The 15,768-nt window shown below is 44.9% G+C and overlaps 2 protein-coding genes across 3 annotated transcripts; one reads left to right on the top strand and one right to left on the bottom strand.

The window, feature by feature from the left end:
* The first annotated feature begins 224 nt into the window (after nucleotides 1-224).
* LOC137891902 (integrin alpha-4-like) lies at nucleotides 225-6,659 on the top strand. 2 transcript variants are annotated; one of them, XM_068736715.1, is made up of 11 exons: nucleotides 225-535; nucleotides 909-1,007; nucleotides 1,666-1,742; nucleotides 1,832-1,921; nucleotides 2,573-2,660; nucleotides 2,863-2,970; nucleotides 3,302-3,427; nucleotides 3,597-3,722; nucleotides 4,283-4,381; nucleotides 4,513-4,632; nucleotides 4,947-6,659. In XM_068736715.1, the coding sequence occupies exons 1-11, from the start codon at nucleotides 434-436 to the stop codon at nucleotides 5,049-5,051; spliced, it is 1,140 nt and encodes a 379-aa protein (XP_068592816.1). In that variant the 5' UTR covers nucleotides 225-433; the 3' UTR covers nucleotides 5,052-6,659. The 2 variants fall into 2 exon arrangements, with proteins under 2 accessions (XP_068592816.1, XP_068592815.1); XM_068736714.1 differs by having other exon boundaries at nucleotides 228-535; nucleotides 906-1,007.
* Nucleotides 6,555-15,319, bottom strand: LOC137891905 (ceramide kinase-like protein). The gene is made up of 10 exons (XM_068736716.1): nucleotides 15,270-15,319; nucleotides 13,307-13,437; nucleotides 13,101-13,175; nucleotides 10,579-10,756; nucleotides 10,158-10,205; nucleotides 9,963-9,994; nucleotides 9,748-9,856; nucleotides 9,522-9,618; nucleotides 7,944-8,140; nucleotides 6,555-7,425 (listed from the first exon to the last, which is right to left on the bottom strand). The coding sequence occupies exons 1-10, from the start codon at nucleotides 15,299-15,301 to the stop codon at nucleotides 7,347-7,349; spliced, it is 978 nt and encodes a 325-aa protein (XP_068592817.1). The 5' UTR covers nucleotides 15,302-15,319; the 3' UTR covers nucleotides 6,555-7,346.
* Nucleotides 15,320-15,768: the final 449 nt, after the last annotated feature.

Below are 15,768 nucleotides of genomic sequence, written 5' to 3'. Positions count from 1 at the left end.
TAGCATAAACACTGACCTGACTCCTACGTAAGATAACAATATATATACCTGCCTAAACAACAAACAGTCATTTTTGTGTCTGTCCGTGTGTGATATGACATGTTAATTGGTGAGCTGTAAAGATTCTGGTAGGTATATTTTTAAACTATTGCCAGGCTAGCTGTTTCCCCTTCATGCTAAGCTAAGCTAACCGTTGTTGTTGTCAATATTTTTGTTATATTGGTTGTTACATTGGCAAGAAATGTAACAATATATCGAAGTTTATCATTTCCTTATCGGGAAAATGATTCTATAAAGACGAATGTTACAATCATTTCTTTCAGCAGCTTTGCTCTGATGTCTGACCGGAGCTTCGGTGTTGTTGTTTACCTCGTTCTTCTTCTTGTTTGTTAGTCAGCAGCAGTACTTTGCCCTCGGCTCTGGACAGACGATCATGTTGAAAACCTCGCTGCTGAACTCCGGAGACGACGCCTTCCTGCCGAGACTGATGCTGCGTTTCCCCGACAACATCCACTACATCAAAGTCCTGCAGAACGTGAGTTCAAGTAAAACCAGAGGATTCAAATCCTGGTTGATTTGGCGACACTAGTGGTTACCGCTGGAACCGCTTTGATAAAGAAGTCGGTCAATAACTCGCCATTTCCCATCATGCATTGAGACACCTCGATCTGATTTCATGCTGCAAGTTTTCGACACAATGGTTTATATTTTTACTGGTAATTACAGAATGTACACACAATTAATGGCTTTATGCAACGACAAATAGAATCAAAAACATGAAATCTAAAGAATTATAACTTGCTCACAACACAAAAAACTCATTAAACAAAGTGCACTAACTGTCTGTGTGTGTGTGTGTGTGTGTGTGTGTGTGTGTGTGTGTGTGTGTGTGTGTGTGTGTGCAGCAGGACAATGTGGTCAGTTGTGACGTCACACAGGAAGTCAACAGTACAACAGCAGGTGTTGACTGCAGCGTCACCAGCCTCCTCCTCTCAGCCAACGCCCAGGTAAACCTCAGCCAATCACACACACCTGGATGAAATAGTTTAGGTTAGGTTAGGTTAGCATGCTACAATTAGCACAACATGAATGGATGTCTGAACCACTCAAGATCCATTCAATGGTTGTTGAGACTTTTCACTCCAAAGCACAGATGTGAACGTCATGGTTCATCAGCATTAGCATTCATGCGAACCATGAATGTCATGAATAAATTAATTTGTGACCGGGACAGACAGACAGACAGACGGACAGACAGACGGACAGACAGACGGACAGACAGACGGACAGACAGACATTGCCATCTTCAGAGCCACACAGTTCGTTAAAATGATCCTCAGCTCCGTCTAACTCTGTAGATCAACGGTCAGATCCATCCTGTACTTTTTGTCCCCAGCATTTCTCTGGTCAGCAGATGTTTGCTGTACTTCCTGTGTCTCAGTTGTTTCTCAGAGTTAATGTTGTGAAAGACGCTGTTGAAATATCTGAGTTCCCCCCAGAGAAAGACTGAGCAGCAGTTTTAAGGTGGATGTGAAACGTTTCAACTTAAAGACGAAAAAGGACTAAATACACCGGACTAGAGTCCACAGGACAGAAGGAACACGAGTACTGATCATCCTGCAGCTGTCCACTCAAAATCACCGACGCATTTCCTGTTTCTTGCAGTTGAACATCAACTTCCTGTTGGACATCAACCAGAACAGCACACCTGGTGACGTCACCATTCACGTCAACACTAGCAGGTAAGGACACTTCCACAGGTGAAGGAAGTCCTCAAACCCTTTACAGGAGTAAACGTGATTAAAATGGATTAAATCTGTCTTCTCCTCAGTGATAACTATGAGAGGGAAGAGTATCTCCTCGACAACTCCGTCAGCCTCCTCCTTCCTCTCAAATATGGAGTCAACATTAACATCCACGGGTGAGTCGGCATTCATTACTATTATCCCTTAACATAATAATATCAGTGATAATATATAGCATAGAGCTCCTCCTCTACTTCCCTTGCTTGGACCGCACACATCTTCAGACTCTTCATTTTGATCTCACCTTCACACCTGTAATGCACACTTGTGATGTCACTGTGACACACTCTGTCCACAGACGAAATTACAAATATTATGTAAATTAATTATTACAAATACTTAACATCCCACCTGTTTTCACTGTTACACATCACAGCAAAATCAAGTGATTAAAGGAAACAAGCATAACCATAAACATAACCCATCAGATTAATCATCAAGATGTTTCTGTCATCTGAGGGGATCGTTTGCATATTGTTGTTGTATCTTTCACAGAACATTACAGCCAAGTCAAGAAGATATATTTTTATTCTGGAATATGGGAATGAATTCAGCATATAGTTTGTTTTAGATGTTTTTAATTGAACTAAACTGTTCTAGATTCAGAAAGGCAGACAGACAGTTGGATTAAGTTGCCATGCTGATCTGTTGGATCGAGTGTCACCTGTACAGGTGAATAGCTGCAGCTCATGCCGTAGTGCACCGAGGCTGAGATCAGCACCGTTAGGTCGTAGCGCCTCGCTGACTGTCTGTCGTCTGTCCTGCAGCTTTGTGACTCCCACCTCCTTCGTGTTGGGAGATGAAGACACGACTCCGGTCGACTGCTACTCTGAGCGATTCAACTACACGTACAAGGTATTACCTACGCTCCTCTGGGTCAAACTGCACAGAGGAAGGCTGGATATGAAGCAGACGTCAATGGTGCAACACGTCTTCTGAATGTGAAGCTACTGTACCGTCTCCACTACAGTTCAGAGGGGACACGTCTTAGATCTGATGTCCCTCTTTGCGTTGTGTTGATCTCTTCTGGTGTCCCTGTTGTTGTGTCTGTCTGCAGGTGTTGAACTCTGGTCCCAGCAGGTCTGTAGACACTGTGGTTGACATCGCGCTACCGAAGATCCTCGCCCCGTACCGACACAGACTGCTGCAGGTGGTGGACTGGCAGGTACGTCCGGCAGCGACGCAAGCAGCAGCAGCGCAGTCAGCAGCGCAGTCAGCAGAAGAACTGTTCGCAGGATATTTGAGACACGTGTCAACCGCCGATGTTTGAGTTTACAATTTGCTGCCATCTTTGTCGGTTACTGGAGCCAGAGAAACTTTTGGAAAAGTAGGCGGGAGCTGAGGTGGAGCGGGAACGTTTTGGAACGTTTCGCCGCTGTGTAGCTTCCTCTTGGAGGCGTGCTGGTAGAAGTAGTGGATGAAGTACAGTAGTAGTTGTCACGTCACGGTAAAAGAATATGAATGAATATTAATCTATACATTTTCTCTCCCTGCAGTCGTCTCACGGCGTGTGTTCGATCAAAGACACGACTGTTTCGGTCCTCGACGACTGTGACGTTCCTCAAGCGTCCTTCATCAAACAGCTCGTCTTCTTCTTCTCCTCCACCTCCACCCGCAGAATGGTACACACACACACACACACACACACACACACACACACACACACACACACACACACACACACCGAGCAGAGTCAACGATCACCACCCAACCCCTATAGTGTATGAACTTCAGTCTTTTTCTGTGTGTGTGTGTGTGTGTGTGTGTGTGTGTGTGTGTGTGTGTGTGCAGTCCTGTGGCCGTGCTGATGAGCTGTGTGAGCAGTTAGTGTGTCGTCTCGGTAACCTGGAGGCGGGGAGAGATGCCTTCATCCAACTGGAGATCAGACTGAACCCTGCTGTGCTACGCCAAGCTCCGGTAACACACACACAGACACACACACACACACACACACACACACACACACACACACACACACACACTACTCTTTTCACTCAAACTTCATCAGCTCATGTGTAACCACAGTGTTTTTTTGTTTGTGTGACTCTAACTGATGCCAAAATGCAGGTGTCCTACACTCAGTGCTGAGCCTGAACGCGTCCCTTGTGGACACAGACAGCGTTGCACCCTAACACGCTGCTTTCATGACGTAAAACTGATCCACAGTAGAAAGACTTGAGTTCAAACTAACCTCAGCTGATCTCTGCTCAGTGACTGCAACTTAGCGCTTCCTGCAGCAACTGAAGCAGCAAAAACAAGTTCAGTTTCTTTCATGGGAAGACTTTTATTAAGGGAAGAATACAGGAAGTGTCGAGTTTCAGTTCAACAACCAATACTGTGTTTGTCCCTCAAGGCGTGACCCACAAACACACACAAACACTCAAGATCAAGAAAAGAAGTTGAAATGACTTCTTATGTTCAATAACTCAAATGCGTTTCGATAAACGGATTAAAGACTCCCGATGTCTCCGTCTCAGGGTCGTCAGGGCGTCATGAGGCTGGAGAGCACAGCGACGATGTCCAGTCCCAGAGAAGGTCCTCACACCGTCTTCATCACCGAACAACCTGCAGCGCAGGTAAAACACCTCGACACCAGCCAAGACCAGTCTGTGTCTTCAACCTGGAGCCTGTCCGTCTGTCCGTCTGTCCGTCTGTCCGTACTCTATCTGTCCCCAGTAATCAGATGCTGTATGTGGTACGTTTACAGGTGGTGGTAGAAGCTCTTTTTACCCAGAAACCCACAACAACAGTGAAAGTCTTCATCATCGTCATCAGTCTAGTTCTGGGTCTGATGATCCTGGCTGCTCTCATCTGGTGTCTGTGGAAGGTAAATTATATTCACTTCATCTTTTTACAATAAAGTATATTTTAATATAACGGACTGATGAGCTCCAGTATATCACAATACAATAGTACTACCTGTGTGTCTCTGTCTCTACTCGTCACCTGTCTGTCAACCTGTCTGACTACCTGTCTGTCCACCTGTCTGACTACCTGTCTGTCCACCTGTCTGTCCACCTGTCTGTCCACCTGTCCGTCCACCTGTCTGACTACCAGTCTGTCCACTTGTCTGACTACCTGTCTGTCCACCTGTCTGTCCACCTGTCTGACTACCTGTCTGTCCACCTGTGTGTCTCTCAGGCTGGTTTCTTTAAGAGGGAGTTCCAGAAGAAAGAGGAGGAGGAGTTCAAGAGAGACAGCTGGGACTACGTCCCTAAAAACGACAAAAGAGAGAGCACTTCATAACGCCGGCCGTCTCCTCTGGCCACGACCTCTGACCTCCGACCACAGGATGAAGGCGTTCACGTTGTGACTGTTCAACAGTTCAACGAGACGTGTGTGCTGACGGATGGATGGAGTGCTGCTTATGAAAATATGACAAGACAGTTTGTCTTAAACAGTAGAACAATACTGCTGCTGAGCGTCATCGGCCAATGAAATCCGTCCATTACGAGTCAGCTGATCAGGTGTTTTCATCACAGACCTGACAGAGAGACGGCTGACAAAACGTCTCCCGTGAACACACCTGAACCTGTGCCTCCACAAACACAGACCACAGAGACTTAAAGAGACAGCAGCGACGGACGGAGGGTTGAATAGAAAAGGGAAGTGAACCTGAAACACCTGTTAGAAGACCTCGAGGACAGTTATCGATGACCACTGGTTTGACTCCTCTAAGAGGAAACTAATCAATGGACTCTCTGATGACCTTTGACCTCGGGGGATGGAAACCTGGCCTCTGATTGGCTCATAGCTCTCTGGAAAACCCTCCCCTTTGTCTGTGTACATTATTGTTTACCTGCTGACCAACGCTTCATGCACTGCACACACACACACACACACACACACACACACACACACACACACACACACACAGAGCGGACACACGGCATGCTGTCCAGACAGAAGTAGACGTGATGATGGCTGCTGGGATGAGCTGGTACAGAGTGTTTTAATGGAGGCCGAACATCGTCACAGCGTCACTTCAGCCTGTTTTTACCTTATTATTGTGACTTCTTGTCCCCCGGTCAGTCATTTCGTGTCACTATCACTTCAGCTCAATGGAGGCTGATGATACATGGACTTGCTCTCAAGGAGAAGTAAATCAGTGATTATCTTTTACGTGGAGCTTGACTTCTGTAGGTGTCACGAAGACAGAAATGAGCGCTTCTCTTCCACTTTACAAATATCACGTGACATCAAGTGAGGCTTCAATCGTTTCTGCTTGTTTGGAGATACATTTCATTTATAGAGCGCTTTGTGAGATGCTTGAAGATGCTTTACGTGACAAAATCCTGTAAGAACGCATACGTACCACGGTCTCACTGGAACTGATCTTGGACCACTTGGTTCAGGTTGATCCAGATCAGGCGGCAACCTCCGGTGTCTTACAACTTTTATTCTCTGTACTGACCAGCAGGGGGCGTCTCCTCCGGTTGCAAAAAGAAGTCTGATTGTATAGAAGTCTATGAGAGAATGAGTCCATACAGCAGGGTATGATTTAGGGCGGGGCTACCTTGTGATTGACAGGTCGCTGCCGCTACCAGAGCGTATGCGGCGTCACTCCTCCACAGTCCAGATGTGGTCACTTACGTTCATCGGATAAAAAAAAGCCAAGATGGCGACTACTTGAAGGAACGTTCCACAGCAGGGTTAACTGTCTGTATTTTGTGAATGCAGATGTTTAAACAGCTGCCAACCTCCGTTGTGTTCTATCTGTTCAGTACAAATGCACATCACACAGAGAGATGCTTTTAATATGTGATTTATTTTTATGTGAAGTTGTTCTGCACTGGAGAGTCTCACTGCTTTTATCAACACGTTTCTATTAAAATGAAGGTTTTTCTATTTAAACTTGTTCTGGTTTTGTTTTTAATCATCATGATTGCAGCTGTTACACTAAAAACAAACAGCTGTTATATTAAAATATCAAACGTTTACAGTCTTTGGACACTTTAAGTTCATCCAGTCGGGTTCTTCATCTGAACAGGAAGCTGCTCGACTATCAAACATGTATGATTATTATTTAGTCGATTCACTCGGCTGATGGAAAAGAAGCTTTTCCTCACAGTTTTGGGTTATATTAACTATTTTTATGTTTATATTGTCAACTCTGATGATTCTTTGCTCTCTGCAGCAGAAACAGAAACGGGTCATGAAAAAACAAAATTAAAAATGTAATAAAAAAAAATACACCAATAATATTAATAGAAGAGCTGGTGGTTAAAGTATAGCAAAATGTAAACATGAACTTATACAACAAGCATTAATCTCCATCCTCGGGTCTAGAAGTGTTAACCCTTTAAAGGAAGTCTGGAGTCAAAGGTCAAACTTATTAAAGCTGCAGTAATCAGTAATCAATCATAACAATTAATGCAGCTTTAAAATACACGATGTAAACAGAAAGCTGCAAAGCTCTGTCCCTACTTTTAAGTGTTTTTGCTACTTTTAAGTGTTTTTGCTACTTTTAAGTGTTTTTGCTACTTTTATGTGTTTTTGCTACTTTTATGTGTTTTTGCTACTTTTGATGCGTCTCTGTCCTCAGATGCAGCTGCAGGAGACGGTCGACTCGGCCTCGTCCACCTCCTCCCCGTACAGAGTGATGAGCTGCGGATGGACCCTGAACACACCACGGAAACACACACACACACACACACACACGCACGTTAATATGACACACAGTGGTTGTTTAAGGAATGTATAACTGGTTTTGATAACCAGCCCTGGCAGTGACTCTGGTAGTGTCTTGTATCGAGTCTGTGAGAGAGTCACCAGGTGTGTTTGTGTCCTTCTGTCTGTGGACAGATGTTTTCTACAGGTCTGTAGTCGAGATCTAAATGAAGCTTGAGCTCAAGGGCGTAGGAAGTAGGGGACATGAAAAGAAGGCCCCCGGCCCCTAACCCTGAATATACACCACTGACTCCATCGCACGATGGTCGATGTCTCCAGTTACTGTTTAGTTTAATATGTAGCTTCATTTGACAGGTAGAAATGTCAACACGTCACTGTGGATAGTTTTCACTTTTTTCTGACAACAAATAATCAATTAATGACTATGATTGTTGGCAGGTTCATTGGTATTTAACCAGCATAACAAATCATAATAACATGATAATAAATAATATTTACAACGCATACCTGACGAGCACTTCGTTAGCAATCTCCACCAGCTCTCCGTCGATGTTCCAGGGGAAGGCGGCGCCCTCTGATTGGATGATGGGCGAGGTTTTGGACTCGCCCTCTTCCTCACTCTCCTCCTCTGACCAGCCAATCAGAGAGCGGGGACAAATCCTCACCGCTGACACCGCTTGTGTCTCCACGAATGAGAAGCTGAACTGCAGACAGACAATCAGACGCAGAGAGTGTGTGTGTGTGTGTGTGTGTGTGTGTGTGTGTGTGTGTGTCTTCACAGGTCAAAGGTCAGCTAAGGACGATAGAAGAGCTCGTTAAAAAGCTTGATTATCTGGAGGAGTGACTGGGTCCTTTATGGTCTCTGGTGTAACACCATGACGCTCCAACAGGGGGCAGCAAAGACCAACAGACAGACAGACAGGCTGTCCTCTTTGTCCTGTCTCCTGTCTTCCTCCTCAGCTTTTTATTGGAATAAAGCTGATCGTTTTTACGGTCTGTTTTTTTTAAGTGGAATGTCAGTAACTTCATTTACTACAATACTTAAGAACAAATTCGAGGTATATATACTTTATATTTCCATTTTGTGGCAGCTCATACTTCTACTCCACTAACAAAATGTACTTTAGACTCCACTATGTTAATCTGATAAAACATGAAGAATGCTATGGTAGCTTAAATGAGTGATTCATTATAACATCTAATGGTTTTAATTATGATCATTTGCAGCTTTTTTTAAATTTAAATTAGAGTAAACTAAATCATTTTTTGGTGTGGACTGTAGGTCAGCCAGTAAAGGTCTCATTTCTCACTGTTTGAATCCGTAATGGAATAATAATTTGTTGCCGTTTGATATAAAATATTTAAAAATGAGCTCCGCCTCAACAGACTACGACAGTGAAATGCTGCGTAACGCCCCGTCGCGTCGTGTTTGCCGGGGAGCTCACCTGGACGGAGGCTGACAGGATGTAGGTCAGCGAGTAAACAGCCTGTTTACTCCGGAGGACGGAGAACGCCACGCTCTCAGTATATTTAGTAAGTGGGTTAGTGTGCGATCTCACAGGCCAGGCCAGGCCGAACCGGGCTAATCCACTCACCAAAAACTAGTTTGTGTATTTTTATCTCTTTGAGAGGTGGAGGCTTAAGAACGGCGATGTTAGGAGTGACACAACACGGCCCACAGCAGGGATCAGTTCAGACAGCTGGCTCCATTTTGGATCCGGCAAAATACCTGGAATTGTGAAACCGGGTAGCGGCATCTCACTTTAGCCGACTGTCGCTGGTTAAAGTGAAAGGCTGGTCTAGTTAATGAGGAGGTCTCTATTCAGCCTGATGATTGTTTTATTTATTTAAAGTTGAAAATGAACAAACAGAGCGTTGACTCGTCTCAGGAGAAATGATCCGCTGATCAGCTCACAGCAGTTTAAACCGGAAACAACTGATTTAAAAAGAGGACTCTTCTCTAAAGACCGGTACAGACCACAGCTCTCAATGAACCGCATCATCTGATTCATTTTTCATACTGTAATACTGTGTTAGGGTGTCAGATTCCTACAGACGGAGATGTTGGTTGCCAGCTGCTCTCACCTGTCCACTAGAGCTGCTGTATCTCTTCAGGTGTTTGATGAACTCTGACCTGGAAGTGTTTCCCACCGCGATCAACGCCGCGCTGCCATTTGCCAAACTGTCACAAACAGGGAGCGTAAAGGTGCGTTCAGGAGCAGAAACGCGGTGACATAAACTCGCGGTGCGTTCGAGGTCACGACGCGGCTAACTTTAACATTCCCGGAAGGATTAAGTGCTCGTCAGGTACCTGGTGTTGGGAGCCAGTCCTCGGGGTGCGTGTGGACTCAGACAGGGGATGGACATGATGCTGATGCTTAGATACAGGCCCCGATTAGTGGTCCAAGACTCCTCCCCTTCTGTACCGACCAATCACAGAAAGAGAAATCAGTAAATCAAACTGGGCCGACAGAGACGGAAATCTGAACCAGCTGTTTTTTAATCTCCTGTCCTGATCGGTCTCACCTGACTCTGGGTCCTGGTCCTGGTCCTGGTCTCTGAGAAAAGAGATCTAATTTAGTTTTGAACATAAAAGATACAAAGTCTTAAAAACAAACTGTGTTGTTTTACACAGTGCTGATGTGTGTGTGTGTGTGTGTGTGTGTGTGTGTGTGTGTGTGTGTGTGTGTGTGTGTGTGTGTGTGTGTGTGTGTTTCTCACCTGTTTGACTTCTTCGCTGGTAGAAAGGACAGTTGACAGTCTTCTGGTCTGAGGGAGGCAGAAGAGAGAACGAGAAATGAGGAACCAGAGTAAGAGCTCTGTGAGGGTTTACTTAGACACAGTGGTGCTAACAGCTAGCGTCAGCATGCTAACAATGATGGAGCAAACATGTTTACCATCGTGGTTTAGCCTGTTAGCATGCTAACATTTGCCAACTGGCAAAGAGGACATGAATGTCTGGTAAAAATGTCTTGGCCATCTGTAGCAAATACCAAATCCATTACGCCGCTAGCATGACTGATATGTACTTTTCAATATTTTAAATTCAAGTCAGTGAACAACTATAATCACCATTTTGTTATAGTGCTCTTAACGTGTGTGTGTGTGTGAGTGTGTGTGTGTGTGTGTGTGTGTGTGTGACCTCAGCCTCGCCAGCGTCTTCACGAGAGCGTACTCTCGCCTCCGCGACGACGGCATCCACCTCTTCTTCTCCGCCCGCGCTAAGCTCCGCCCACCGAAGCCGAACATGGCGGAGAACCCGAAACACACCAACTGACCGAGAGACGAGAAGCTGCACATGTCCACCTGCTGCAGGTGACCTGCAGGGGGAGGGGGGAGAAACACGGATGAAAGATTGTTTTTTTAATTATTAATACTTAAAACGTAGGACCCTCCACACACACACACACACACACACACACACACACACACACACACACACACACACACACACACACACACAGAGCCTGTAAGAAGGCCAAGTGGTCGTATGGTGAGAAGCTCATTAATATTCATGAGCAGCAGCGCAGAAAGAGGTCGGGAGTGTGTGTGTGATATGTATGAACCTCAGAGGAGTCACAGTGCAGCAGAGTGACCAGTCTCTGCTTCTTATTGCTCCAGTTTGACCATCCTGGCTCTGAATCTCCATCCAGATGTGGCTCCCCTTCCTATCATGCATCACGGTCCAGTTAGAGTCAGACCATAACGCAGAGGATGCTTTTGGGCGGGCTCACTGTGATTGACAGGTCTTGCCTCTACCAGAGCCGTATTCAGCGTCTCTACGTCACTCCTCCATATTCCACATATGGTAACTTCTGTTCTTTGGTTGTGAAAAAAACAACACGGTAACGACCATAAACCAAGATGGCGACGGCGAAATCTGGCTTAGATTGGCTTAAACCAGAGGCTTAAACCTGAAAATGAGCATGTGATTATTACGTCCCCTTCAATGTTTACCAAAGCAGGAAGATGCTTCTGACATCTTGAAGTTCTCTTTTCAAAGGTATAATCCCTCGACAACAACAGACGGTATTCTGTAGCGTCTGACACAAAGCAGTGGAGAACAGGTTGTTACATCGCCTTTATGTGGCACCTTCAGACAATCAAGAAATAACATTTTACTCTTCTGAGTCATGGCTTTGTTCTCTCTCTCTCTCTCTCTCTCTCTCTCTCTCTCTCTCTCTCTCTCTCTCTCTCTCTCTCTCTCTCTCTCTCTCTCTCTCTCTTAAACTAAATTCAGCAAGTTGACATATTACTATGATTTTTTCACTGTTTATTTACACACGGCCATTTAGGTGTTGTACTAAAATGTAATTTACTTCATTGACCTGATTTCACCATTAAGACCATTCAGTAAGATGCTGTACATACACACACACACACACACACACACACACACACACACACACACACACACACACACAGCATGCCATCTGGCCACATACCTGCTGTAACCTACTGAACTGCTCTCTGCCCACCTGTCTGTCTGACTGAATGCCTGTCTGTCTCTCTGGATAGCATTTGATTTCCTCTCCATATGGCATGTTGTGTGTGTGTGTGTGTGTGTGTGTGTGTGTGTGTGTGTGTGTGTGTGTGTGTGTGTGTGTCGGTCAGTGTGTCACTGAGATCAAACCTGCAGCGCTCCTTAGAGGTGTAACCAATGTTCATTTTGGTCAGCAAGTAAAAAATATACTGGAGACTTTGATTTACAAAACAATAAAATATAAAACATAACATCATACTTTTCTGTCTGTTGATCTTAACTGAATACTTTGGCCTTACATTGGTTTACCCAGTAAACTGGTTGTCCTGCTTACAACCAACACACAGTCTGGCACATAACCAACTGTAAAATGATGAAATGTGACACTTTTTACAACATGTTAATTACTGCGCGGTGGATTACATCACATTTGGAGAGAGTCAGGCTAGCTGTTTCCAGTCTTTATGCTAAGCTACGCTAACTGTCAGCAGGCTGTAGCTTCATACGCAGCGTACAGACGGGAGAGGAACGCTGCGATGTGCTGCTACGGCTCAGGTATGTCCCCCTCGGTTGTGTCGTGAACACACCTGAACTCACCTGCAGTCCCCTTGGTGTCTGTGGGGACAGCTTCCTGCCTGGGAGCTTCAACTGATTTCTATTGTTCAGGAGTTTAGTCTCATTTGTGCCACTGAATACACCCATCTGTCACAAAACCTACCGAGCCGCCGGTCATTCAAACGCAGCAGCCTGTCCCGCTGCCAGCTGATTAGTCGGCAGGTTTACCTGAGAGGTGGAGGGGGCGGGGCTACAGTGAGCGGAGCAAACCTGTGATTTAGAGTTAAACTGATCGTGGCTGTTAGACATCTGTCTGTGTGCCGCCTCCACAGCTTCAGTCACAGTCTGTGCGTCTGTTTGTTCTCAAACAATCTGAGCGACCGTCAGCCAACCACGGCAAAGCTGAGCGAGAACACAAGCTCCTGATTGGCTCCCTGTGAGTTGTTTGAAGTAAAGTAAATCGTAACCATGATGGGGAGGTGTAAATGTAACATTAGACACACAACAGGTAGAACTTACCAAAAACAATGTGACTATAGATCTAGAACAAGTAGAACCCACCGTAGCCATATGTGACAATAGACCTAGGACGTCGTACCTACAGAAGTAGAACAGGTAGAACCTACCCAGGACGATGTGCAGGGCTGCAGTGACTGGATCTCTGACTCCATGAACAGAATAGGAAACCACGTCTGTAGAACCTGTAACGATGGACAGACAGACCGCTGATAAAGACACCCCGTCTGGCAGTCTCTAATGTGGACAGATGTGGTTCTGCCCAGTGTTGGTCTGCAGTGTTTGGATCTATATGAGGATGTGTCCTCTCTCTCACCAGCAGGAATGATTCCAAGTGGCAGCACCGGTTTCACTGGTTTCTCTGGAGAATCAGCATCCAGCTGAGCTCTGAGGACCAGAGCGTGACACAGCTCCGCCACCGACCCGTCGCCACCAACACACACCACCCTGACAGACAGACAGGTAGAGGCAAACAAATGAGCTGTGTCTCTGTAGAGCCGTCTCACTCATCCATCAGGTCCAAATACAACCATGGAATCTTATTGTGACGTTGAAGACATTTTTGACTTTGGATGGTGGACAGTTAATCCATCGACAGTGAACATGTTTGGCATCTTTAACAGGTACCCTCAAGCTCATGGTCATCCAGAAGGGGGCGTGGCTTCTCCATAGGACCGTCACTGACAATAGCACTCAACAGGGCTGGATGTCAAGCCTCAATATGGACCAAAATGTGTCTGTAGTTCCAAGGATCCAAAGCTGTTCAGTACGTAATGCTGGAGCACATTCTTAATACCCAGCTGTAACAATAAAAAACTCCAACTTCACAATAAAGGTCTAGTGGATTGTTTTACTTTGAGAAGACCAAAACATAGACAGGAAGTACAAAACTCATTCAACTGAAATAATTACAGAAGGCTACATGTCAAGTCTTCAACTAGAATTGAAAATCATTGCACTCTCAGTGAAACTAGATTTAAAAATATCAAAACAAACAAATTAGCAGGTGGGTGGCTAAAGTCTTGGACAGGTGAGGGAGTTTTTGTATTATTATAATAATAATAATTATTATTATTATCATTAGTTGTGGTGGTAGAGGTAAGAGACATAATAATAATCGTTTCTTCATCGTGTTTTCAGGAGCTCATTAAAAAGCGAGAAGGCTCATCTTCAGCGTTCGTGTTTCCAGTAAATGTGAAGTAAACAGACTCCGCCCCCTCCTCCTGTGTGTGGGATTACCTGAAGCTCCGGTCGCCACGGTGACAGCCAGCCTAATTGGCAAATGTAGGTTTCAACCAAATCCTCACCAGAGCAGCCACACACACACACACACACACACACACAAAGCAGCAGCTAGCTTAGCAACGCCGAGCTAATCTGCTCTAAGCACATTAAGCTTTATGAGGGCTGAGCACAAAAGCTGCTTACACACACACACACACACACACACACACACACACACACACACACACACTTACAGAGATAGTGAGTGATGATGACAGTGTGATCAGTGTTTTTGTGCTTTTACTTAATGTCTTGTGTTATTTGTCTCAGTAACATAAAATATTATTTGCATTTTGATTTCATTAGTGAGGTTAGCTCAGTTAGCAGTTGCAGTTTGACCTCACCTGTGTGTGTGTGTGTGTGTGTGTGTGTGTGTGTGTGCCAGTGTGTGTGTGTGTGTGATTGTGTAATCAGTCTGGGTCAGTGGGTTTTGGTTTACCTCTGACCGTAGTTTAATTTCCGTTTAATCATCTGATTCAGTTCAGACTGTTATGGAAGGATGATGTCACAGTTTGATTGTTAAATGTCACCTTGCACTTAAATGTAAACGCTGGGCTTTAATTTTTACGACTTAATTTAAATTAAAATACAGCAACCCCAACTGAGAGACAGTGTTCCATCACGAAACACAGGTCTGTCTGTTCTCTTCCATCACTGAAGTGTAATATAATGTTTGACGTTACAAACAATAACAACATAAACCAAGCAGGGTAATGTAAGAATGAGAGATACTAGGACTTCTACACAGATGGTCAGCTGCTGGGTCCTGTTAGCCTGTTAGCTTTAGCTCATATCAGGTGTATTGAGTGCAGAAGATTGAGTCTATACCCAGCATCACTATTTGACTTGTGTGGAAGAATAACATCAGAATATCAGAATATATACCCACTCATGCATATTTTACCACAATATTGAATTAATAAAAACGGTGACATATTCACAGACATGTCATCAGTTTAAAACCACAGGAGAGAGACAGACAAGGGACAACTAACCCATCATATTCATCCAGCTTGCATTCCTTCATCACTGACAGAGCATGACCTTTCCGTTCTGTCACTGGAGAGAGAGAGAGACAGACAGACAGAGAGACAGACAGACAGATAGAGAGACAGACAGAGAGACAGATAGAGAGAGAGAGAGAGACAGGAGGAGAGAGAGACAGAGTGAGAGACAGATAGATAGAGAGACAGACAGATAGAGAGACAGACAGGAGGAGAGAGGGGGAAACAGATGGAGAGACATTGAGATGGACAGAGACAGAGTGTTCATATATGTGTGTGGTCACAAGGACACATGCATGTGTTCGATGGCTGCCAAAAAAAAAGTGGGACAACGGATATCACACCATCTGCTTAGAGGAGAGAAGAAGATATGAGGAGGAGGAAAGGAGAGGGGAGGAAACAAGGAGAAATTGGGAGGAGAGAAGATATGAGGAGGAGGAAAGGAAACCAGGATGAAAAGAGGAGAGAAGATATGAGGAGGAGGATAGGA

The sequence above is a fragment of the Cebidichthys violaceus genome, unplaced genomic scaffold (genome assembly GCF_023349555.1).
Source record: "Cebidichthys violaceus isolate CVI_PGR_0920_01 unplaced genomic scaffold, fCebVio1.0.p SCAF_717, whole genome shotgun sequence".
In the NCBI taxonomy this organism is placed as follows: Eukaryota; Metazoa; Chordata; class Actinopteri; order Perciformes; family Stichaeidae; genus Cebidichthys; species Cebidichthys violaceus.
Note: the sequence above shows the minus strand (reverse complement) of the source record. Positions and strands in the feature narration are given on the sequence as shown.

Bases quoted from the DNA above. Each gene is read 5' to 3' on its own strand.
- LOC137891902 (XM_068736714.1), top strand. From the start codon at position 434: ATGTTGAAAACCTCGCTGCTGAACTCCGGAGACGACGCCTTCCTGCCG. The intron at 1,008-1,665 runs GTAAACCTCAGC...TGTTTCTTGCAG, and splicing joins TCCTCTCAGCCAACGCCCAG to TTGAACATCAACTTCCTGTT. The intron at 1,922-2,572 runs GTGAGTCGGCAT...TCTGTCCTGCAG, and splicing joins GTCAACATTAACATCCACGG to CTTTGTGACTCCCACCTCCT.
- LOC137891905 (XM_068736716.1), bottom strand. From the start codon at position 15,301: ATGAAGGAATGCAAGCTGGATGAATATGATGG. The intron at 13,176-13,306 runs GTGAGAGAGAGG...CCATCGTTACAG, and splicing joins ACTTGGAATCATTCCTGCTG to GTTCTACAGACGTGGTTTCC. The intron at 7,426-7,943 runs GTATGCGTTGTA...TGGTGTGTTCAG, and splicing joins GCTAACGAAGTGCTCGTCAG to GGTCCATCCGCAGCTCATCA.